This window comes from Euwallacea fornicatus, chromosome 29 (assembly GCF_040115645.1).
Source record: "Euwallacea fornicatus isolate EFF26 chromosome 29, ASM4011564v1, whole genome shotgun sequence".
Lineage (NCBI taxonomy): Eukaryota > Metazoa > Arthropoda > Insecta > Coleoptera > Curculionidae > Euwallacea > Euwallacea fornicatus.
This window is the reverse complement of record NC_089569.1, coordinates 1,990,089-2,015,701: the sequence shown is the minus strand read 5'-3', so window position 1 is coordinate 2,015,701 and position 25,613 is coordinate 1,990,089. Positions and strand designations below refer to the sequence as shown.

Sequence of the window (25,613 nt, the reverse complement as noted above, 5' to 3'; positions counted from 1 at the left end):
AATAACCTCAGAGGGTTCCGAACGTCCCAAACCCCTCGTCGTCTTTATCCAAACGACTTTCTCTTCTGCGCAAAGATTCGAGCCACTTCTGGTTCTTTGAGACGGTACCTGAATTATTGCCGATTACGGTGCCAAAGCAAATAATCGGTTTGAACGGCGGCAGTCGTACCGACACGTGATCGCGAATTATCAGCAGGTGCTCGAGGGTCGTACCGATCGCGGATCGAGTTCGATTAAAGCGCGCGTATTTCAACGATTGCTGTCAGAACTTGATTGATTCCTTGTCAAGTGGTTACCGGAATTTTTAGTTGAAAAAGGAATATGGGAGCTTCGAGTTTCTAGGAAAAGTAAACTCTTGAAGCAACTGAGAAGCGAGAGAGATGACGTTTACCAATACAGATTTGAACGTCGAGGAACAGGGGAAGAAAAACCCGCCACCTCCTTATCAAGAGCAGATTGTGCCCCCTTCGGGTAAGTTTCTCTGAGATGATTTTCGATATTTTCTTTCGAAAGTTAACAAGAGTTTCAGCTCATTTGCCAAAAAGACGAAACAGGAACTCGTTTTTCGTTCTTAATTTGTTTTTTTTTTGGTTTTTTTTGTGGTTTTGCGTTAAAATTTACATTTACTGAGGAAAATGTCTAATTTACAGTTTTAACTTGATGAATTTAATGAACAAATCTAACGTTTTTGTGTTTAATTTAACTGTGGTTAATTACCGTAAAACCGAAACTTGTATCCAAATCAAAGTCGCCTATAAGTGTTACAAGATTTTTTTCCGGAAAATGCGTTTCACATCTAGAGAGCAAATCGTCAATTTTGATATACTTTTAAGTACGTTAGTATGCTTACAATCTAATGGGTTCGTCCAAGTGTGTACTGTGTGTATACATACAGGATGTCATAAATTTGCGAGTAAAAGTGGTGATATTTTGAAAATGGTGACTGATAAACGGTGCGAATTCGATCAATTTGGGGAAACTGTAATGCTGATAATTTAATTGAAAAATCGAGCTTACAAATGTAAAAAATGCTTGGGGGTTGGTGTTTCGTTCTAATAAAATTTTGAACTTTCGAACGTTTCCCTGCAAAGAGATTTACAAGTTGGTTCTCGTTGAAAATCTGGGCGCGCGAAAAAAACTGCGTTCTTTCTGGTTTGAATTTCAGAAAAGTCTCAAAATTTCGGAGAAAAAAGATGCCTGTGGCTTCCGAACCAGGGGTGATGTGAAAAAACACCACACGTTTTCACAAGATTCCTTATATTTCTCAGAAGGACAAACGCAAATAGTTTTAGGAAACTTTGGACTCTTAAAAATTTCTCTGTAAAATTGAGGATTAAGAAGTTAGTCCCACGTAAAAGTTGTAGTTAAAACACTATGAAAAACAAGTGTTGTTGGTTTACAAAACTACTTAAAAGATTCTGAGAATACTGATTAACCTGTATGCTTAATGTAAAAATATTCGAGGAACTGTCAGAGAAAAGCGAATTTATAAACTGCAATTTTTACCTGTTTTGAACCTCACATAATCATGAGCGACCATTAATCGCGTTCTGATAAAATTAACCTTTTATTCAGCTCGCAATTTTGCAATTTATTTTTTTTTTGAAAATTCCACTCGAAATTTGATATTTATCACCAGCGAGACGGGTGCAGACGTGGGAAATCTGTATGCCGCCCGCGGTGTCATTGTTTTCTGCGCAAAGCCCACCTGTTGGCAGATATGGAAATGACACTCTCGAAGAGATAAATTTGACTCTTATTAACGCACAATGGCCGCAAACGCTTCTATGTGATTAATCGCAACATTTGCGTTTGACACGTTATCGGCACGTGTCATTATGAAGGTTCAATTTTTTGACATTGGCGTTGTCAATTTGGCATTTGGAAAATGCGTAGTGTAAGTGGCGCCACGGTAGAGTTAATTTTCAACGTGATGCAATTGGCAGAAAGATGTTATACAGGGTATCCCGGAATTAGATGACTAAACCTTAATAATAAAATCTGGAATTGAAAATAATACTAGTTTGCATATAAACTATATTCCTTATGTCCTTGATTGCCGAAATATAAGATGTCAAAGTTTTACATAAAAAAAATATATTACACGGCCCTTTTAGAATCCGTAAATATCAAGTTGGAAATTTTATATGGATTACTCTTTGAAGCCTACACGATGGGGATTCCCAATTTTTGCCAAAATCTACAGGGCGCGAATTTTTGGGAGGTCAGGGCCCCTTCTACCACCCGAAGTTTTCTCGGGGTGGTAGATTCGCTGCGCTTGCTATGCTCGCGCTTTAAAATGTCTGTGTCATTAATCGCTGTCATTGACACACTTGTTACTGGTATTTCATGGTTTGTTTTCACGGATTCTCCGCGTCAAAAATCGCCTTGAGACATCGCTTCGAAAAACTACGAATTTGTGGTACCCTGTATAGAGCCAAATAACAACACGGCGATTGTTCAAACTCAAATCGTCGTGTTCTTATTGTCACTCGTACAGTAGGAAGTAACAAATTATTAATTGTTTAAGTATCAGGAAGCTGTTAACAATAATGCGATTATGCAACTGTTGGCTAATTCATTGTGGTCGTTTCACACGCATACTTACCTATTGACCGCTTAAACTTGATTTAAATTCGTTTATGACGTGATCTAATTAAAGGCCGTATGATTTGGATTTGAAGGTATCGTCCGTAGGGTTTATAGTCTTGTAATTCGGGGCGAAAAACTATCAGAAATTAGCTTTTACATAAAAGCGAATCATGGGCTTTTGAGTATCTGCGGCACGGACCAACTTTAAGTTAAAAAAATGCCATTTACGTCATTCAGAGGGCTCTAATCGAAAGGTTAATTAAATCGCAAAAACGCAGTTTTTGACCATCACGCATTGATCAAATCCCAATACCAAAATAAGAATGAAAAAGTCATAGATGAAAGTAGACCGAGACAAAGCGGAAATTGGCGCACCATTGCAGCGTAAATCAACCATTACATTAGCTTCTAGTAAATGTCGCAAATTTATTGAACAATAACTTATTAGTTTGCCAAAACTGACGATTTCAGGTCAGCCAATCTGATACAGATATCTCTGTGATTAAACCTTTATAGCGCTTTTCCATATGATAATCCTGTATGGTAAATCAGCATTGTTGTCCAAGACAAACCACTACTCTGAATACCGTTAGGAAGTGGGTAGATTGGTTACAGATACGAATCAGGCTATTGTATGTAAAAGTACTCTTATGAGAAATGTCTTGAAGGCATGACATCATCCAGCAGACAAGGCCAATGGCATTGCGATTTTTCGCTTATAATTTAGGTCAGATTCGCACTAAAGCACGTTTATTGTAACACAGGATTTTTGTGACCGTCACCTTCAGCAGCAGGTGTTTGTTTTCATCTCCGATGTCAGTGTAATATAAATTACATAATTAAAACTAATATGTTGACAAATTGTTTATGTTATCACGCATTTAATAGTAAAGCTGCTCGTGAAGAGTATAGAAAGTTTCAGCTACTCATGAGTGAACGTATTTAAAAAAAATTTTTTTTTTTGAAAAAGAGGCCACTTTTCTATTGCCATCTATACTAAAAAGACTATTTTCTCTGCCCCGACAAAACTAGAGAAAGAATCCCTATAACATGGGGCAACCCGCCGTTTATTTCTCCGGGACATTGTTGGAGGTGCCCTTTTCTATGTATACTTGCCCGTCTTCAGTCAAATCAAGTACCATCGAAGCGCAGAGCATAAAATTAGGTGAAATGTTCTCAGGACGTTTACCGGTAATCCGGATTTGCAAAGTGGCCCTTCGAATTAACGGTGGACTGGATATTCTATGCCAGACCACCCTAAGTTTGGAGTCCCAGAGACATAGTTTCGTGCAAAAAAAAACAAACCACAATCTTCTGCAGCTAAAGCTGATATCGAAGAATCATATACGAGGTAACAAACAATTTCGAGACAGGAGTAATTTACATGAAAAACGAGACAAAACGAGCAAAAAGCACCTGTCGAGTCGAGTGGTGCTCTGCGTACATATTAGTAGTAGTTAAATTGTTTAATACTTTAATTACCTTTTGCATGATGCATGGTCCTAGATAAAATATATATAATGTTCTACTCGTCGAAAATTATTTTCTGTAATTGGGGCATATTCCCGAACTCACCGAAATTGTTCTCTCGGTGCCAGAAAATTCGTAACTCGAATCTCTTCTCCCTCCCTTTCTCTTTTTCATTTTCTTACGGCAGTCTGATGAGTGCCAAGAGGCACGAAACGTTCACACTTTCACTCACGCAGTGTGGAACGTTTGAGTGTAGTCCTCTGAATTGGTTATTGGGGTTAATGAAATTTCTTAGAATTGAAACTTTCTTTTTGTCAACGACGGCTGACCAGTCATAAGTTTGAGAAACGCGGAATTTCATACAAAAGAACAACGCCTTATCACGTAACGTGTGAATAACAAAATAGCACATTTTTGCTATCTATTTTAGTATGAAATGTGTAATTTTTTTAAATCACGACTTACAACATGTACTACACGAGATTTGAGCAAACCAGATTTCAAATTTATTAGCAATAATTGGCTTAACACACATTTATCGCACTTAAGGCAATAAAAGAGGTGCTAATCACTTTCGCGTTTCTTATGTCGCACAGTGTCGGTCAAAAGGATGCTTTATTGCAAATTTGACGAATGTCGAGCCGTTATCTTAACCCCTTCAGCAAACAGCACTATTAACTTTCATATTCCAACAATAAATATCTCATAATCATTGTAAAACACGTCTAATGGCCCAAGTACACAATAACCCCGGTACACTTGAACATTTCACGAGATTATCACGCGATTTTGGATCGCGAATCTCGTGCAAAACGTTTCGATTGTTGTTTGGGTATTTGATCATCGCCACTTGTTGAACTTGATAAATTCGATATCGATTGGCAGATATTTCAAATTTTATGACGATAAGTAAAATGTAAACCTGTTTCAAGGGCCGCAGTGTAAATTCCACATTGTTTTTAGTCATAAATCATAATCAATCTAAAAACTTGTAATTCACAGTAAAGAGTAGGGAATTTTGGAAAATCAATTGTATAAAGATGTATCACTTATACAGGGTGTCAGTTCCTGAAGCTCACCCTTGGGGACCTCGGTGACCATAAAAGATGTAAGACTGGTCGAATTGGGGCAAATTTATTCACCGACTTTTATAGTTGCTGAGAGCCATAGATGAGCTCCAGAGATGGTCACCCTGTACAAATAATAAACGTAAATAAATAATAAATGTAAATAAATAATAAATGAAAATAAATAATAAAACTTTGAAGCGGATTAAAAGTAAAACTCTTCTTGGAAACGATTGTCTACAACAGCCTGATGTTTGTGAACCAATGGGAGTAATCTTTGACGACAGTCAGCCAATCCTGTTCGCCGATGGTCAACTGATAGCAGTCAATCCAAACTACTAGATTTTTATTTTCAAGAATCCTTGCTGTACTGCAATGTCTCGGTTTGGTGATACGAATGCTGCATAATCATGGACAGGGTGGTTTAGGGAAATAAATATCAAAATATATTCAAAATGACTAATCCATGGAGTACAAATTTTACCAAATGCGAAAATCGAACTAGTGACATCACAATTTGCAATTAAGACATGCAACTACTAGACCATCAATAATTTGAATTAATTTACGTTAATAACGTAGAAAAGCTCTGTGGTTGAATAATTGTATGTTGTAATTGCTTTGATAATTAGATATTCGTGATTTCCTCAATTACTTTCAACGTTGGATACACTGGGTGGTTTTTTCCAAACTTCACTATTTTAATCAAACGATTTCAGATGTTCTCACATTTTCAAAAAGGGCATGAAAGTTGGTTTGCAACGGTGTGCTACAAGCTGACACTTGGATTCAAAATGGCGGCACAGACAGATGCCGATCACGTGTTAAGCGTGGGAGTTGTGATTCGTCCGGGGCTAGCAGCCATGGCTTCATCGAGCCCCCCACACAGCGCGGTCAAAGTCATAAATTCGTGGGGGTTGTTAATCAGAAGCCGTGTCAATAAGTCATAAATAACTGTTGAAAATGTGAAAAGTGGCTGATTTTGACCGTGTCACATAACGAAAAATCCAAATGTTTACTTAAAGAATTGTGCAAGCATTAGGAGATCACTTTGCAGAAACTCCGTATACTATACGGGGTGTCCCACAAGTGTTTCATTATATTTCAGTGGGTATTAGTACATTGAAAAATAGTATGACTCCCTATATAAACCATATTCCAATAATGCTTCATTAAGAAGATACAGGGTGTTAAACTTTACTACCTGGAATATTTCAACGTATCAGAGTATCAATGAACAGGCGAGCTCAATTACGTATTGAACAAAATGGCCACCAATTTGAACAATTTCTATAATGTTATAGCAAATAAATAATATTTAAAACAAACTTAATATTATTAAAACCATTTAGAGAATATCGTGCATATAGACGGTATTCAATTTTTTACTGGCAAACGATACGTCGGACGAAAAAGAGTCAAGTGAGCATTTTTCTTCTAAATGAAATTAAACTTCTAAAAATAATTTTTATTTTGATAAAAAGCAGTGGCGCACCATGTTTTTCTTTAAAAATGTGCTGAGAGGTGTCCATACGCACGTCACTGGTGAAACGAAAAATAGCCCTTTTGCATAAATAAATGCGTCTACATTAACTCTCAAAACATGCCAAATTTCACTTACATATCTCAAACGGTTTTGAATATATCAATAAAAGTTAGATTTTTTAAGTAAAGTTTAACACCCTGTATCTTCTTAATGAAGCATTATTGGAATATGGTTTATATAGGGAGTCATATTATTTTTCAATGTACTATTACCCACTGAAATATAATGAAACACTTGTGGGACACCCTGTATATGAAAATCAGTGTCGTTACATACATACATAGTATATACATGTATGTAGTGAGTCTTGACCACTCGAATAATTTTTTTGGCCCTTTTTTTGAGATGGACGGGACATACATTAACTACAAAAAAATTAAATTATGAAGAATAAGCACAACAGCCGTAGGTAGACTGACTTTTTTTTATAACGTAACATAGATTTGATTTTTATAGTTAGATGTGGAATGTCTATGAGGAAGATCTATAGTGGATAAAAGAGTAATTAAAAATATAAAAAATAGTAAGAGAAATTAAAAAAAAGCAAAGTGTCCGTCACCAAGCTTTGAACTCCTGACCCCGTTGTCGAAGGGCGAATCACTATAGGCATACCGTAAGATCAATTTTCTTCCAAAAAGTCATCATTGAGGATATATGAACCACCATCCACCTCTAATGGTTTTCAAGATCCCATGTCACTGCATCTTGAGGGCCGTTTAACAAAACTTATTTTTGTTTTGTAGGAATTAGCATCAACCGTGACGCCATTAATGGCAATGACACAATATTTGCTAAAACCTCGTCTTATTTGTCTGGTTATTTAAGTTATTAACTCTATACAGTTTTACAACCGTTTCTAGAACCAGAACTCGCCCAAACTATTCTGCGGCTACCTACTTAACCAGCGAATAATTGTTTGTTTTTACATATCAAATCATGATTTAATGGCGGTTTGTTCCGGTGCCGCTTGATTAATCTATACAAAAACCATTCTTCTTCGTGCATTTTTTTGCCAAAAAAACATGCATTTAAATCACCTTGGATCTTTCGAGATATCTAATTCCGAGATAGATAAACTTAATACTTAACATCGCGTTCATTTTGCTGGTATCACGTTTATATAACAATAACAGGAACAATAAAAGAATTAATTATTGTTATGGTCTCGAGTGCAAATTGTTAATGCTGAATCACAGGCAGTAAAATCCATATTGTCACACAACTGGGATAGCTACTTACGAAGCAGATACGAGAATTACCTATTGTGTACCTATACTCAGATAATTATTATTTACAATGGCCAGCATAACATCATGGGTCATGGACGATATTCACGTGACAAATCACGATACCTACTTATTGCGGAACTTTACTGTGAACCATTCTCGTGTTGCAAAGGCGACAAAATAAAAAGCAAATTGAATCAGTCATGGTACAATTTAACATATTACTCAAGGTTTAGTCTTTAATCTAATTGCGACTTTTTTTTATCACGTAAATTCTGTAACCGTGAAAATGCTCGTTACCGGAAATGGGAAGCGCTTTTCAAAGTCATCAGGGCAATGAAATATAACGTTAACTCCAGTTGAAAAAAATGCCGAGACTCATCAAGAATGACAAATTCCATAGAGAGAATCTTGCGCGACGCGCCAACATCCTTGACAGGATTTTCTGACCTCAAATATCATACAGAGGGTTTTCGCGTTGTACTCTGCCATCGCTGCAGATCTACACGGGCTTTTTTGGCGAAATTCACCCCCTTTTCACCCTTGGTTCATCTTTTGGAGAGTCTAAGTGTGGATGGGTGGCGCTTCCCGGGCTGTGGGTCGAAGTGCCTCGGGCGACAAGGGGCTTTTCGGACCTTTTCTGTGCCTCCGAACACTTGAAAAATGTATCGCGACTCATAAATAATGACAAATTCCATATGAACAGTCTTGTTTCGACTTCCATGGTTTTTTTTTAACAAATACTTTATTTGCTACGTTGCCAGAGAACACAAAGAATTTGGCACTGAGGGAAAAAATTCATTAAATTATAAGTAAAAAACTAATGAAAATTAAACTCTATTTTCTCGCAAGTCTCCTAAAAAAACCGCTTATTATTATTATTATGAACTGAAACCGCAACTGGGCCTGACTTGGAGCTAAAAAGGTGCACTTTCACCTTTGAGAACTTGTAACTCACTCAGTGGAATAATTTTGATATAAACTGCTGATGAAAATAGCCGAAACGGACATTTTTCGCCCATTTTTGACAATTTGTGTTTCGAGAACACCCTGGCTGATTTTCATGGACAAAAGATGTCCCTCGGGAGGTACAGCCCAGGCATTAAAAGTTCGTAAAAATTCGCGAAAAATTGCAATAAAATCCATCGTTTTGGAAACTTTTTTCCAATCCGAGTCATTTCTTAGGTATCAATAGAAATAAAAAAAAAATGACAAATAAAGCTCTTTGGTAGTGTGTTAACTCTCCAAAAATACCTCTAAAATGACTATTTTTAACATTTTTCCTTGACTAATCTTTGGTTGAAGGCCAATATTTCGAAAATGGTCGTACTTGGGGACTGGTAGATTCGACCAGCAGGAAGTTGAAGAAAATGCGCACGTTTTGCCTTATTATGTGGCCATATACAGCAAACTCACGTTCACCGTCAATTTCCTAAAAACTACTAAACTTCATATCTTAGAAATAATCTCTATTCACGGTGTACTATGATGATACACACTGCATAAAATGCTGCAAATTAGGCGAATTCTCGGTTTTGAATTCATAACAGTTTAAATAGCATCATCCGCTTTTGCGTAGGTGATACCTACGTGAGAAGACGATTCATTTTTCATATGATGATCGTAAACGATTCTAATTGGTGCAAGGTAATAATTAAGTACGCCATTGGGAAATATAAAATCTAATTTCTAAGCTCGATTGCTTAACAATTTGCCATGCAAAATTATTACTTATTTTTCAAATTCGTTAATCCGGTGTTTTATTATTTTATTGTTTTCCATACATATGAATCTAACGGCAGGGAGCTTTATGCAAATAAGATAGCGAACCTGGTGCCATTAGTTTTTATGTATGCTGGCAGGGTGAAAATTGTAAAACTTGGGGGGGTGTCGAGGCATCTTTTGAGTATCGATGATTCAGGAGCAACCACGAAATTGGCGCCAATTTTTCTGAAAAAAATGCCAATTTCCTAAATTAAAACTGTTGAAGTCGGTCTTGCCGTTTATGTCCGTCGCAGGCCAGAATAAAGATTTTGCATACTAAAATTATTTTTTCTACAACAAAAGGAACTACTATGTATGAGAACAAATCAGGCCTGTAAAGACTTTTAACGAAGTGTTGCAACATAGCAATCCTAGTGTGACAGCTCGAAGACAGCGTACGCTTAGAGAGAGCAACGATTTAATTTGACAAGTGAATGTCGCCATGTTGCCGCGCTCGAGTAATTTATTGGAGGTCTGAGCTGTTCGATTATAAAGACAAAACCCATAATAGTAGGTGATTTGTCGTAGGCTTCCAAATAATTGCTCGAACGTTCTTTATTTTTTCGGCAAATTGATTTGCGCATATTGCCTGTATGCTTTAGTATGGTTTCTGGTCGACACAGCATAGCAGGCCCCCCAACCGTTCTGGCTTAATTTCATTAAATACTATACGAAGGTAATTTTGTGTCGGTGTCGCCTTTAAGCGTACTTTGGAAGTACACCACAGGAGGTTCAGTTTAGTCCTAATATAAACCCGAACGTCCTCGTTTCGGTTCTATTTTTTTTTCTAGCCCGGTGTGCGTCTGTGCCTGTTTTTTTTTTAAATATTTTTATTTTATCGATACTACTCGCATACTTGCATCGTATCTACATTCACACCGTCAACAGTGACTGATTGTTATAATTGTTGCAATATATTACAACAATTTCAGATTAACACTAATTTCCTTGCGGCTTCCTCGGACTTGAATGTGTGGCCATGAATTTGAATGTTGCGATTATTACTTCCGATAATTCGTACGGTGAGAAATTCGGTGTCGCTCAAGGGCAAGGGTGCGAAACTGGTTTGTTACGGCCCGTTTTCGGACCCTTATTCCGATCCTCCAGCAGTGAAACGTGACTAGATATTCGCGGTAGTACTCAAGCAAATAGACGAGCAACATGAGCAGTTTACGAAAAAAATCCCATCAGTATTATCCTAACGAGGTTTTCGAGAAGGAAGTTAAGAACATCCAGAGTAATTCTTCGGGTGAGTTTCATAAACGGCCACTTTGCCATTGTGCATGTTAGGAAACATATTTTGGATTTCTCATGTTTAATATCGTGACCATTGCAACCCGCATTATCTCTGCATTTTTAGAAACGTTGGCAACGTTGTCCTCTCTTTGATAGGCTCATAGATGACGTCAATCACGCGTAATGGCGCCAGGAACGTTTGACAACTGTTAATCATTGTGTTGCAGTGTTTGTAATTTAAAATAAAAAAATATAAAATCCTGTTTCTGTATATTTACTTTGACGTGAGCCGCAAATTTCAAAGAATAAAACTACATTAATATTTGCAGAAAACGTAATTTATTGAAGTGAATAATTAGGAAAAAACTGCAATTAAGCACGTCGACGTTTATACTTAATACAACATGCTAGTTCTTAATGCAATTAACTAATGTATTTGATTTTATAGCTAAATTTTATAGTGTACAGGGTCACCATTTATCATCTACAATATATTTTATTCCTTCTACAGTATGGTTTGGTACAAGACACTTCGTTACCTTCATGTTGTTCTTGGGCATGGCCAATGCCTACGTCATGAGGACCAACATGTCGGTCGCCATTGTTGCCATGGTGAATCATACTGCCATCACCACGGATGACGGTCACGAGCAAGGGGTGGACATGGAGTGCGGGGTTGAATCCAGCAATTCGGTAAGAGGAATTATTGCGGCATGGCCCGTACATTGGAGTTTAATGGCTCGATAAATAGTATTGAGGAATTACTTCACCTTCGGGTGAATTCATTATTTAACTTTAGATCACATTTAAAGGACTTGGAAAATTTCCATAATGTGCGTAATATGATTAGCGTAATTGAATATTGATTAATATGATATGATACATTTGTCCTTTCTACCATTTCGTAAACACATATCTCTCATTTCAGCCATATTCTGTTGCAACAATCTTTCACATTGCTAATTGTCTCTTGCCTTGCCAATTGGCTGCACGACAACTTAGTTCCAGGCAAAACAACGTTAAACATTAATTTGGGCAATATCCTTTTAAGAATTCGTCATCGACCTCTTCTGACGGAGAATTTGTGTGGGAGACCGACCTCCAAGGTTACATCCTGTCCTCCTTCTTCTACGGCTACGTGATCACCCAGATCCCCTTCGGAATTCTAGCCAAAAAATATGGAAACATCTACTTTTTGGGAATTGGAATGCTCATTAATTCCGTGTTCGGACTGTTGGTACCTGCAGCCGCTCACATGGGCGTGTGGTGGTTGATAGTCGTGCGGTTTATTCAGGGTTTGGGAGAGGTGAGTCCAAACTTTAAGGTTGATAATGTATTTCTGGCATCAGTTAAAGTACATTTTTCATTGTGACGCACTGTTTTATGTAAGAGCCTCTAACGTAGGTCATCGATTCGTCTTTAGTCACGAGATCATAAAGTAGCTGGAAAGTGAAGTGAACATCATTCCGTTATAAATAACCTTCATTCAAGATTAAAATACTTTTGGGATTGTGACGACTATCGGTCGGTTTCCATGTGTAATTTTTCTTGATAAATGTTTTCTAATATTGTATAACACTGAGAATATGCAAGGAGAAAACCGAATGGAAATCTTTTGTTTACAGGGGCCCATTGTACCATGTACCCATGCCTTGCTCGCCAAATGGATTCCGCCTAATGAAAGGAGTCGTATGGGTGCTTTTGTTTATGCAGGTAATTTCTGTGTAGAGGTGAAATACGAGCATCATACCTACAAATGGATGATAAGCAGGAAATAATTTTCAAAGGATCTGAACAATATGAGTAAATTCAACAATTTTCTATTACTGAAACTGAAGAACAGGCAGGATGTTCAATTATTTTCCGTGTTTGCCGCAATTTTCTACGACAAATTTCTGATTTTTTGTAACATTTATTTTATTTTATGTCAAATTTGGAACGTAGTCGCCACTGCTTTTACATTGAGAGTATAGGCGATGCTCGATTATTTCTACCAGCTGTGTTCGAAATCCACCTTTGGTACAACACTATTTTTACTCAAATAAAATATTTTAGCCATATAAACAAACAGTTTTACATTTATTTTCTTCGATGCATTCCTTAGGAGCCCAATTCGGAACGGTCATCTCAATGCCCCTTAGCGGCCTCTTGGCCGTCTCACACGGAGGATGGCCGTCAATATTCTACGTCTTCGGAGCTATCGGAGCTGTCTGGTGTGTTGCCTTTCTCCTCTGGATCTACGAAGATCCAGAAGTCAATCCGAAAATCAACCCGGATGAACGCATGTACATCCAGAAGTCTTTGGGAAGAGTTGCAGGACAAACTGTGAGTAAAGCAAAAACCCTCTCTTTGCTATGAATAATTGATGGATGTTATTTGCAGATTCCCCCAATTCCATGGATGTCAATCCTCAAGTCTTTGCCATTCTGGGCCATTTTGCTCGCACATATGGGGCACAACTACGGCTACGAAACTTTGATGACGGAACTGCCCACCTACATGAAGCAAGTCCTGCATTTCAGTCTCAAAGATGTATGAGTGTTGAAAGTCATTATTAAAATATTAATTAATGATTTATTTTCTTTTAGAATGGATTTTTGTCAGCCATGCCCTATTTGGCGATGTGGCTATTTTCCATTTTCATCAGTCACGTCGCTGATTGGATGCTTACCAAGCCCTGTTTCAACCTAACAGTAGTCAGGAAACTCATAAATGCTATCGGTGAGTTTCGTCAGTTCAAAAAAATGCCTTTATTAATGTTTTCCATGTTTTAGGTCAGTATGGGCCAGCAAGTGCCCTCTTTGCGGCCGCCTTCACAGGGTGCGACCGATGGTTGACCGTGAGTCTGCTCACCCTGGGTGTAGGATTGAACGGGGGCATTTACTCCGGTTTTAAAGTGAATCATCTGGACATCAGCCCTCAATTCGCAGGAATTTTAATGTCCTTCACGAATTGTCTGGCCAATCTGGCTGGGCTATTAGCCCCCATCTATGCAGGATATATGGTAAAGGGAACAGTAAGTGTCTATCATTTCCCGACGGAAATTTTTCGATGCAATAAGTGTTGTTTCGTTACAGCCAAGCATCGTCAAGTGGCGAAAAGTATTCATCACAGCAGCGGCTGTTTATGCAGCCTGTTGCTCATTCTACGTGTTGTTCAGCTCGGGTCAAAGACAGCACTGGGACCAGCCCCAAGACCCTGCCCCTGTGAGCCCTGAGGAGGGGAAAGAGAAAGGTGACAAACGCGCCGGCGTGGAGACCACTAGGGCCTAGTGATATATTTTTCTATAGTTTAAGTTCGTGTCCTAAAAAGTCTACTGGCCACAGGGTTAAAATTGAATACATTAAGAACTGCCCCTGCTAACCACGATGGTGTCATTTTTTACTAGATTCAAAACCCTGTAGTTTATGGCGACAATGTGATTTTTTTCTTCTATAATGTAAGTTTGTTTTCTGTACAAATATTTAAAATGCTGGGCCGCTCAAACCGCCCACTAATCTTAAAGCGTAGTAATTAAGGCAGCTTTTATTATAATTACGAAGATTATCCTTTATAGACTGTTAAGGTTAAGTTAAATGAAATGAGCTCCATTTTTTATACACGTAGAAAACGTATTGTTGTTTAGCTGTAATTTTAAAAAATTGGTCATAAACACCTCTTTCTCATAGGAATGTCAGTATTTTTTTGACTAGTCAAAAAAGGTCATGTAGTTAACTTTAAAAATATTGTCGCTTGCGAATTTATTAGAGAATGAAATATTGTTCATGTTGGACACATTTTCGTTTATACAAAGTTGGATTTTCCACTATCAGTTCTGCTTTTTATATTGAAATCGAGCCTTAAAAATGTCCTTTGTAACAATGCAACAAAGAGTAATTTCTTATTGTCAAATTGAAACCTGTTGAAACACATCGAGTATTATAGAGTTTAATCTGATTATTCCGATAGTTGTTTTGTGACTTTTCCGATCCTATAAATTATTGTTGAATATTCAAATTTATTGTTTAAATAAATACATTTTATCACCGAAATGATCTTGTTTCAATGGTGCAGCAGGTAAAACGCACCAATACAAATCACTAATATTTACTCACCCCATATTATAGTGCAGGAAAAAGAGACTGACCATAACGTAACACATTGCATGTCCTCTGCCGTCTATTTTTTCTGTTGCGCTATAGCCAATAGGAAGATTACATAAACACAAATTCTCACAATTTGAATCTCGCGCCACAGTAAACAAATTGGTAACCGACCAATGTTGAACACTTCGTCATGCAAAATCCACAAAATCCCGGCTTACCCAGTCAGTAACGAGAAACTTCCGTATTTCCTTCTCTGTCTCACATACGGCAAGAGGACTACATGTTAAATTCCTGCGGCTTGAAATCGCAGTCATCATACATCATCATTCTGGCAGCAATTGGGTCCATTTTGAAAATCTAGTTGGTTTAAAAGCAATTATAAAAGCCGAGAAAAAGAAAACCACAAAGTGCAGAGATGATTATAATATATATTATTCTTAAATGTAGTGTCATGTATCATATAACAAGATTCCACAACTCGAGAAGAATGAATAAAAAATACATAGGTATTAACCTAAGGTATTGGTAAAATAAAGCACTTACAGATCGAAATGAGCTAATAACAAATTATATTAAGAATGAGAGGGAATGATCTTATTTCTACCAATAGAACTTTAAAACCCAAGTTATCAGTCCTTAGGTGAAGTTGCCAGGAGGATAACTGCTAGATAACTCATATCCAATTTAGCTGATAATTTTGGTAGATCCTTTAATAAGTCGGTCTTAAGTCCAATAGTGATATTAGGTGGGTTTAAAAGTAAAAAATTAAATCACCACACTACAATAGATAATATAACTCAGCCTTTAACAACAACAAATAACGTACACTAACCACAATCCGAAGCCCAGTACATCCACATTAGTTAGTTTTAACCACTTCTTTCAGAGTGCATGCTTGAGGATATATCGAGCTTCAGAATGCAAAACTATATTATATAAGGTAAAACATATATACATAATAACATTTTTAAAGTGACTAGAATTAGCAGTTTATCACAGAAAACGGAGCAAGTGAGTGATTTCTACTGCGAGATTTGAGAAACAGAGGGCAAATGATGTATAGACGATCTATTTTGAGGTGAATGTTATGTGAATTTGGCAGCTATACTTTATTCCCGCATCAAACTATTGCGACGGGCATTTAAACTTTGAATACGTTATAGCTGATTTATGGGAAAATATGAAATAACGGCAACAAATATGAATATGTAAAGCCCATCGAGTTGTCATAGATAAGGGAGATGTAGGTTCTATGACGTTAGGGACACCTTCTACGTCACATATCTACATTATGACAATTTGGTGAACTAAAGTTATTGTAGTCTAAGTATAAGTTAAGGGCCAAGTAAGGGCTAACCCTGAGAAAATAAATTTTACGACTTTTGAGTAATTATGAGCTTTACCTATTCAACTCGATTCCACTTAGATTTCGTTCTTCCTTACGGATCAATTGATTCTAAAGATAAGGCATATACACACAGCAAAAGTTAGCCGAATAAACTTAATGGAAGTATTCATTAAAAGGAAGAATTTCTTATGCATAAACTAAAGTTTTTATATGAGAGCAGAGAACACTTGGTTTTTTATATAAAAATTTGGCACTAATAAATGAAATTTCATAAAGTGAAACAGGCAAAAATAAATGTTTACATCAATAGGTGACAAAACTGCAAACTTACCACTTCTTTATTGTTACACAACCAAGAGGAATGATTGTTTGTATTGTCAAGTATAAGATGATCGTTAAAAAACCTTAAGGAGTCTTAAAATATCAGAGGCATGTCTTAGATTTATACACCTGGTATATAGATGTTTGAAAATCTACGACAAAAGAAAGTCACGGTGACTTGTGAAGCATAAACGTAGAGTGATGATAAAGCAATGAAAAATCTGACTGACAATAGATACAAGATGAATTTATCCAAGACTTAACTTTGACATTTCAACACCCACTTGTTTCTTAATGATCGCTCTTTACTTTGGTATATACAGCAATACTGCTTAAGTAGAATAATCACTGATGAGAATGTAAGAGTAAGTTTACACATTTATATTATTATCATAGAGCAAGTCTTTAAGAAAATATTATCATATATGTGAGTCTAATAATAAAATATTAAATTCACTAACAATCACAAAGATTACATTATTATAGTATAATATCTGTAGTGTGATTGTACCAGCATTATCTATTAAAATGCATCATTAACGCCTTATCAAACTAATGTATTACCTAGGAGACTCTCCAATGTTAAGATAATTGGCACAGTATAACTCGTGAAAGCTAAATATGTACAGGGTGACAGAAAGACGTTTCTCATTACTGTTGTCATCAAAGCAACGAGAAGAGTTCAGTTTCTCTGATTAGTATGAATTGATATAACGGCACCAAACTAGTTTACAACTTTTTAAAATTAATAGATAGGAATTTTTCGTCACACCTAAAATTGCTTAAAATTTATTGCTGAAAATTCAAACAGTAAATGCACCGTAAAGTAATGTAAATACGAAATGGAATGCAAAGAGTATTAACTATAAACATCTTATCCCTCATGCATCTGAATGTTAACAATTTTGGTTGTTATAATGAGGATATGTTCTTTTTCGAGCCCGTTCCTATAGAAAAAAAACCTTGAAAATGTTTGTTTCACAACTTAGTGAAAAATCTCAGCAGCTACTTACTTTAAGCCTTAAACATGTTGGACAAATTCCGGGTTCAAGAAGGAGAATCCCATGAATTCGGTTTGGTCCAGATTCATCATGAAGAGCTTATCAGTGGGAGTTAAATCAGTTTTCTCGGAGGTAAATTGCTTGTCAAAGTTGCTGACATCTTTGCGATGTTTCTGTAGGAATAATTCATTTCAGCTGCAATATTCAGAGGCCTTAGAAATTACTTACAATTTTAGGTTTGAAGGGAGGCTGAATTTCTCGGTTCTCAATTCTATCCCAATCGATTCTTCTGAAGAAAGCATGTCCCCTAACGTCTTCCTCCCCTCGGTTACCACAACCCAGACGCTTGTTAGGGTTTTTCGTCAAGAACTATAGAAAAACCAGTTCGATATTTTTTATTCGATTTTCACACTTTCTCGAGTATTTTACTGATCGAAAGAGTAAGAAACGATCCTTATTTTGTGTGTTTATAGGCAATATGCACCGGTTAGGCATAAAAAAGAGCACTTGTTAGATTATCATAAAAAAATCCATATTACCATAAAAATGCCGGAAAGCCTATTCCCTTCATATGAGACATTATTCCCAAAAATTTCTCAAATGTATTGCAAAAGGCATTGCCCTGACAAATTTTCATTAAAAAAAAACGCATTTTTAACGTTCAAACGGAATTAACTCAAAACCGACACAAAACTTTTAATTTCGGGCTCTAAAAGGGATATTGTCTAATTGTCTAACTTACCCCTTTACAAGCATCTTTAGCCTCCTTAGACAACCCTTTAGGGTAGCTGACATTGTGGTCTGTAATAGAAGCAAAAAGCTCCTCCTCATCTTCCCCATCGAAAGGCGGCTGCCCCACCAACATCTCGTACAAGAGCACTCCATAAGCCCACCAATCCACAGATTTCCCGTAGGGCTGATACAAAATTATTTCTGGTGCGATATAATCCGGCGTTCCACAGAAGGTTTTCGTGGTCTTATCGCCGGTAATGCCCTCTTTGCACATCCCGAAATCCGCGATTTTAATGTGTCCATCCTGGTCTAACAGGACGTTATCCAATTTGAGATCGCGGTAAACAATTCCACGTGAATGAAGGAAAAAAAGACCGATGGCAATTTCGGCAGAATAAAATCTGAAATTTCTATTGTCAGCAAAAGCTATTTTGGCAACTTTTATTAACATACACAGCTACTGGTTCTTTGAATTTGCCGCATTGCTGTATTTGAAACATCAAATCGCCCCCATTGACGTATTCCATAACGAAATACAGCCTATCCTGTAAGGGTATTCTTTCTGGTTGGTAGATAAGTGTCTTATTCAAAATAAATTTACCATAGTCTGAAAACAGGAATGTAACTGTACTAAAAAGGGGGGCTTGCTGGACAAAGCCAAAACCCTCTTCTCCACCATGGTACACTCCACGTCATCGTCCTGTATTATTATGTCTTTTTTCAGTATTTTTATAGCGTAAAGCTCGTCTGTTCCTTTCCGTTCTGCTAGCATCACCTTAAATTTCAACATTAGTAATGAAAAATTTCCAAAAACATGAATTTGATTGTGCCTACCTTTCCAAATGAGCCCTTGCCCAAAACCATGAGGAAATTAAAGTCCGTGGCCCTAATGATGTCTTTTTTACCCATGTTATGGGGTACATCCTTGTCTTGAGAAATGGAGGGCTTCTTGGTGATTGAAGTTTTCTGCGGCCGCTTCATTAGGATTAGGGTAAGAACTATACGAGGAAACCCATCTTACCCTCATTTGGGTCTTGATTTGTGCCATGTCCACCCCCTCCTCGGGCACGGGGACATTGTAAAACTCGCCTTCTTCTTGAGTGAGCAACTTAAACCATCCGTCTGCGGGAGCTTTCAATATCTCGGATATGCCAAAAGACAAGGACCCCATGAAGTCGTTGCGAGACGTTCGATCCCAATCCCATATTTCTATCAATAACCTCCTATCTTTGTCTTCAGGTTTCAAATCACTGAAATGTTTGAAAATAAAATATGTTTTTGAAATGTTTGTATATGATTATTACAAAGTGAGAGTTTCGTTCCAGACAGGATTTAAACATGAACGTATAGTTTTAGTCTTCTTTTTCACATTATCCGAATCACCAGGAATTAGCTTCAACTTCACGTAGGGATCGCTAAGCCCGTTTGGGTCCATCGGAATGAGGTTTCGGCCTTGGCATACTGTTCATAAAAATCGGATATATTAGGATAAATAATAGATTAAAATTATACGAACTTTAAGAAGTTAGTGCTCACCTTGTACAGTTAGTTTGTTCCCTACGCAGCTGTTTTTCAGCTGGATTCGTCCTCTGCGCTCCGTATGATCGCATCCGCATAAATTTGGCACACTCACTTCGCATTTTTTATGTACGTTCATATCACATGCTGCAAAAACTGTCATAAGTCTCCATTTTTCTCCATAAATAAATGTCTATATAGTTTTGACTGCCCTTTAAATACTCTCGGTATTTAATCTAAAAAATGTTTTGTTACTTGAATTTTCAACAAAAATTGCCCTAGTTAAACCACTGGGCCTAAGGCTCCATTCCTCATTCACGGTACTCAAAACTTTCAGTCCATTATGCTTGTAACAGCTTTCAAACCAGAAAACTATTAAAATTGGAGATTCCGTGTATGCCTGGTTGTCTATCTGTGACTCATTTAAAGTTTAGCGTGGGAAATTTACAAAGCTATATCAAAAATAAAAGTGCTCTGACCAATTCATTAAACTTAGTTTTTAATCCAAAACTAGCGCAATATCTTAAAAACAAGTTCTCTATTGTATTCCCTGGTGATTTATCATCAATTCTCAAGAATTAACGATCAAAACTTCTCAAATGACATATAATTATTGAACGCTCTTTATTGCTGGCAAACGCCATCTTAATGTGACGTCAAAGTGGTCTAATCTCGCACAGTGGGAGGAAATGTCCGGTAACTGGGATTAAATGAGCTAATTTTTAAATAAATACGGGAATGTTAACAATTATAGTGATTTTGGTTCATTTTTACAGTAGAGTCGAATGAAAATGTTGGTTCGAGCGTTTAAATTAGATATTGTTATTGAATTTCTTCAGATAATATTCTTACAGTTTTGCTCCACTATACGGAATTTCATTTTTGAGCCTCAAATTTTAGCCTTTAGGCCAGTTTTTGGCTGTCATTAATCTAGGGACAGTTTCGTATTTGTTGTATTATCCTTTATCACTACGTTCAGCAAGTTCTGAGAATTTCTCTGCCTACGCAAACGCCCTAATGCCGCAAAATGTGTGCATAATGAAATTCGAGGATACCACTCGCAACTTCGTTGCAATTACAAGGCTTAATGCACCTATGTGGAAACTGACTAATTTTAGAGTTAGTACACGAAAATTTGGGTCAACAATGTAATGGCAGATTTGAAAGTCCTTCTCCGTATTGGTAAGAAAAGGAAGCAAATTTTATTTACACGTAATTCTCATTGATGTGTAATTTCCTCAGGCCAAAAACATTTCTTCCTGGAGGAGAACAATGGACACTATATTTAGTGTCTGGCCGAATGACAAGCAGCCATGATCCTTTGTTGAAAGCCTATTGATTTTCCTTGACAAAGGGCCAACAATAACGTTTCAACAATCGGCTCGCTACTATCTTTCGCATTTGACGCGTAGGATGTTGTTTTGCATGTCTCCAGAGTTTACTGCCCTTTGATGCCTTTTTATAGTTTATCAATTAAATAGAGGGGGGGGGGGAGTGGCACAAAAAAAATACTGACCTGTACATTTCATCCCTTGATGAAGGACCCCATAGAGCAGCGATCCGCAATGGTCGCAAAATGTAGGAGATGCGTATGTGTGGATTTTAAAATTGTGTTTTGTTCGGGTGTCCTGAAATAAAAACAATTAAATGGGAAATTAACACCAATAGAGGCCAATTCGGCCTTTATTCGATTGTCCTATATTTAGACGCATAAATTATTCGGTGGCTGTTACTTATTAACCTGCTTGCGGGATTATAACAGCTCCATCGTAAATTTGATTTCGGGTAAACACAGAGAAGAAAAATGGCCCGGTGTTGAGGAGAATAATTCATTTTTAAGCTACTTACATCTGAGTCTGCACCTTTGTCTGCTCCGGGACACTTGAAAGTGACATATTCGTGGCAACGTTTGTGCACAACAAAACTGCAAACTGAAACGCAAAATTAATGGAAACTACAGGGCGTCCGTTCCTGGAGCTCAACTATGAAGATCTCGGTAACTATAAAAGATGCCGAGTCCGGTAAATTGGGACAAAGTTACGTTATTCGGAGTACGAGAGTATGCCATTTTGACGGTGTGATTGAATTTATCTAATATCATCTAAAATTTACAAAATTTGCATGAATTTATTAACTAAATGCCTTTTCCAAATTAAAAAAAAATTAGATGTGTGAAAAGTGCATTATGCTCCGCATGGAAATATGTTTCGGAAATATTTTTCGTTCATTCATAGAAATTCAGTTGAGCTTCGTGCATTTTCTGAGCCTAAAAGATGTGTTCATCAACCGAATAAGAACGAAGAGGAATTTTACTAGCGGTCAGTAAAATGTTAAAAGCTTCTCGGGACTACTAAATAGAGGCAAGTTGAATTCTTCATTAGATTCCTTATCGAGATCCTCATCGGTAAGTGCCAGAAACGAATCCCCTACATATTCCTAATAAGGAAAAAAATCATGTCCTTCGTCCCTTATAATGTAGCTTTACCTTGACACTGGTATCCTTGCTTGCCAAATCCCCTAGAACAACAGACATAATATTAGATCTTTCTTCAAAGTAATATTTTAAATTTAGACACAGAAGTTTTTCTTAAAACACGATTTTCAAGCAAACATCGAAAATATTTTTGAATAATTTTTCATTTGTTTAACGCTAATTCACAGAACGCTGATGTCATAAAATGTGGAAGTATGTAGGAAAAAGTATTGCTTTTGCACACGCAATATCCAAATTTTCCTCTCTGGAAAATGATGAAGGCGCGAATTTAAAAATACTTAGTAGTGGCCGGCACTTAATCCTATTCAGTCTGTTACAATGCTTGCTAGGTCGAATATCTTAGAGATTTTCACATTAGTATTTCTACATTGATGTGATGCGCCTGTCCGAGTGTCCTAATTCGATCCAGACACCAACAGTTGATTGGAAGAGAGACCCGATTCCTAATTCAGAAAATTGAACACGATTCGAGGATTCTATAACAATTCCCCCTTGCAATGCTGGTTGCAGCATTAATCCCCATCCAACGGTTGCTTAACTTAATCCAAATTCCACCTCAATATATCTTCATTATTTCCTTATAAGTTTCTTATTAAACAGAATTCAATATCCATGACGATCGAAGCCACACATAAATAGGGCTTCCCTCTAATTTATGGGGTTTCACGTCCATGCCTCAAATTTCCTTCCCAAACTGATTCAGAATAATAAAAGGCCACTTCTCATAATACGTTAATGCTAATGTGGGAAATCGCATTTAATTACCTCGTAATTGACGGTGTAATGAATCAGCACTTCGAAATTCCTGTTTTTAGACTTATGTATATTCGAATTTGCGGTTTAATGCCGCTACTGTGACTTTACTACGACCCAGTTCACGACTTTATATGTATCATAGCAGGATTTTTTATTTATTTTCAGGTCAGATATCTATTTTCATGTTTTGGAATTTCGAGCGAGGCTTCGTTTAGGCGATTTCCCAAAACCGATTCGTTATAATTATGATGTAGTTTACCTAGAGTACCTAATCTAGACGGCAGCATTCAAAAGCGCTATATCTTCAAATTAGATATACTCGTAAATTTTTCCAATAAATATTTATTTTAACGTAAACAGTGGCAGTTATAAAACACTACGCGAAGTTAAACGTTTTATAGGAAGAGCGCTAATTACGACACCTATTGCTATAGGCAGCTATCAGCGTTAATGTGAAATTTGAACCCTGTGTTCAGGTAAAACTGCATTGGTGTGAAAAATTCATTCAAATACAGGGTGGCGACATTTTCAGCCAAAAGTCTTCGAGTACCAAACGTTCTTTAATGCTTTCTATCATAAAACTGTGGTGAATCATTCTCTACAGACATTTTCAGGAAGGCGTCATAGGTAGTTTCCATACACGTAATAGATTGGAAATGAAATGTTATTGATTCGGAAGAATCAATCGAGATCAATAATGGGCACATATCTTCGCTAAAAAATAACAAATCAGTACCTAAATTTCAAACTTAAAAGGGGTAATTTTTTCATAGACATCCTTATAGCCCGTTCCAATGAAATATTTATTACAAGTGAGTAATAAGACAATTTAAATCAGATAGGGCTCTATCATGAGGCCACGCTGATGTCTATCTCCAATGTAAGTATGAAATTACAGGCCATCAAAGTTGACCTAAATTTTCTGCGATTTATCCAATTTTTTTCGTAAACATGAAACTTAGATAAAGTTTTTTGTTGCCAAACCGTGGTTCTATTGGAATTGTAAATTTTCTCAAATCGTAAATATGAAAACCAAATTGATTTTAGAATCATAGGAAGTTGGCATCTTTTTACTTATTCAAAAAAGATGAGAAGTCGCATCTTCAACTACATTACACGTCTATATTGATGAATTTTCAGAAATTTCTGGATGTTGATTTAAAAAAATGTTAATGGCGGTGTCGGTACTCTTGATGACGCTTTTGCGTGAATAATTCCGCCTTTTCATTCAATATGGCGGTGTTTTAAACTTTATTCAATAAACAGTTACTATCTTCCCAATTATAATAGATACAAATGAAATACTTCCCGCAGAAAATGAATCTTCTATTTAAACAAAAAACGCAGTTTCAACGGTGTTTTTTTAAGCCTTAACAGTGGATTTTCCGGTTTGGATAAAGTTTCATTTATTTAATGGAAAATAATTTATGATTATTTAGTAATGGTTTCGGAGTTTCCCAGACGTTTACCCCTGAAATTGGTCATACGATATTATTGAGTTTTCAAAAACAAATGTCTTTCTATTCCCACAAGTGCGTTGCTATATTGGTATCTTAATCATAGAATACACGGTCGTTAAATAAGGAGCCTCAAATACAACGCAATCATGAAGTACTACGTGAGCTAATGAGTGGATAATTTAGTGCTAAATGTCTTTTCTGCCGTCATGACAGAAAGGGGAAATTACCTATTACAAAAATATAGTAAAGCGCATCGCATAAAATATTAAGCGTCTCATCAACGAATCAACATCTCAAGTACAAACTTCCTTCTCTCACCAAATAAAATCTTTGCAATGCGAGCAGAACGTGGGCTGCTTGAAGAATCTGGGAATAAATCTGTGGTCCTTAATCTGGTAGACGTTCTTCTTCTTCAAGGCGCCTTTGCGGCCCCTCACCCCCAATCCGAATTTCGTGTTGCGGTCGTTCGCATCGTCGTTAATCAGTTCTTGCAGCAACTGCTGTTGCTCGTCAGCCATTTTCCCGTCTCTTTTTCCCGTATCTACAGGCACAATACTTTCCCACCTTTGATGTCGAGTAAACAATTAGTAACGATCGATCGAAGCGAGCCGCGTGAGAGCGCTAAAAATACTGCAGGAGCAGGCAGGCACGGGCCAGGCCGCAGGACCGACGCTTCTCTGAATGTCAATACTGTTCAGGTGGCCAAAGATTACCGCCGCTGCTGCTGCCGCTGAATCGAGGACCCTGCAACAGATTGGTGCGAAAGGAAAGATACGCGCTCCGATGTTTGTTGAGTTGTTCGTCTTTTCTTTTACCTGCTTGTTGTTCACAGATATGCGGAAGCTGATAAGCTTCTGCACATTTTTTGCATTTTCAGCGTGCTCTAAATTAATCTAGACAAAATGGCGGAGCCAAATTCAGGCACTTTAGTATTCGTTCTAAAAGCAATTTCCACGTTATGAAGTCCTATAAAGTATCTCGATTGTGATAAACTGCA

General features: G+C 37.0%; 2 protein-coding genes across 4 annotated transcripts; one reads left to right on the top strand and one right to left on the bottom strand.

Moving 5' to 3' along the window:
- The first annotated feature begins 123 nt into the window (after positions 1-123).
- Positions 124-14,932, top strand: LOC136347684 (putative inorganic phosphate cotransporter). Of its 2 annotated transcripts, none has more exons than XM_066297908.1 (9): positions 124-471; positions 11,413-11,594; positions 11,953-12,207; positions 12,527-12,614; positions 13,006-13,226; positions 13,284-13,433; positions 13,490-13,622; positions 13,676-13,917; positions 13,979-14,932. In XM_066297908.1, exons 1-9 carry the CDS (start codon positions 381-383, stop codon positions 14,171-14,173), a joined length of 1,557 nt encoding a protein of 518 aa, XP_066154005.1. In that variant the 5' UTR covers positions 124-380; the 3' UTR covers positions 14,174-14,932. The 2 variants fall into 2 exon arrangements, with proteins under 2 accessions (XP_066154005.1, XP_066154006.1); XM_066297909.1 differs by lacking the exon at positions 124-471 and adding an exon at positions 9,742-10,914.
- Positions 14,933-15,394: 462 nt separating this feature from the next.
- On the bottom strand, positions 15,395-25,447 carry Pkc53E (Protein C kinase 53E). Of its 2 annotated transcripts, XM_066297509.1 has the most exons (15): positions 25,432-25,447; positions 24,935-25,360; positions 22,392-22,423; positions 21,755-21,837; positions 21,423-21,534; positions 19,925-20,053; positions 19,693-19,849; positions 19,410-19,638; positions 19,223-19,354; positions 18,990-19,163; positions 18,842-18,933; positions 18,399-18,789; positions 17,885-18,025; positions 17,669-17,829; positions 15,395-17,602 (listed from the first exon to the last, which is right to left on the bottom strand). In XM_066297509.1, exons 2-14 carry the CDS (start codon positions 25,132-25,134, stop codon positions 17,677-17,679), a joined length of 2,025 nt encoding a protein of 674 aa, XP_066153606.1. In that variant the 5' UTR covers positions 25,135-25,360; positions 25,432-25,447; the 3' UTR covers positions 15,395-17,602; positions 17,669-17,676. The 2 variants fall into 2 exon arrangements, with proteins under 2 accessions (XP_066153606.1, XP_066153605.1); XM_066297508.1 differs by lacking the exon at positions 25,432-25,447 and having other exon boundaries at positions 19,223-19,363.
- Positions 25,448-25,613: the final 166 nt, after the last annotated feature.

Bases quoted from the DNA above. Each gene is read 5' to 3' on its own strand.
- LOC136347684 (XM_066297908.1), top strand. From the start codon at position 381: ATGACGTTTACCAATACAGATTTGAACGTCGAGGAACAGGGGAAGAAA. The intron at 12,615-13,005 runs GTAATTTCTGTG...TGCATTCCTTAG, and splicing joins GGGTGCTTTTGTTTATGCAG to GAGCCCAATTCGGAACGGTC. The intron at 13,434-13,489 runs GTATGAGTGTTG...ATTTTCTTTTAG, and splicing joins TGCATTTCAGTCTCAAAGAT to AATGGATTTTTGTCAGCCAT.
- Pkc53E (XM_066297508.1), bottom strand. From the start codon at position 25,134: ATGGCTGACGAGCAACAGCAGTTGCTGCAAGAACTGATTAACGACGAT. The intron at 21,535-21,754 runs GTAAGTAGCTTA...TTTTTATTTCAG, and splicing joins ACAAAGGTGCAGACTCAGAT to GACACCCGAACAAAACACAA. The intron at 19,850-19,924 runs GTGAGCACTAAC...TTTTATGAACAG, and splicing joins GAACAAACTAACTGTACAAG to TATGCCAAGGCCGAAACCTC.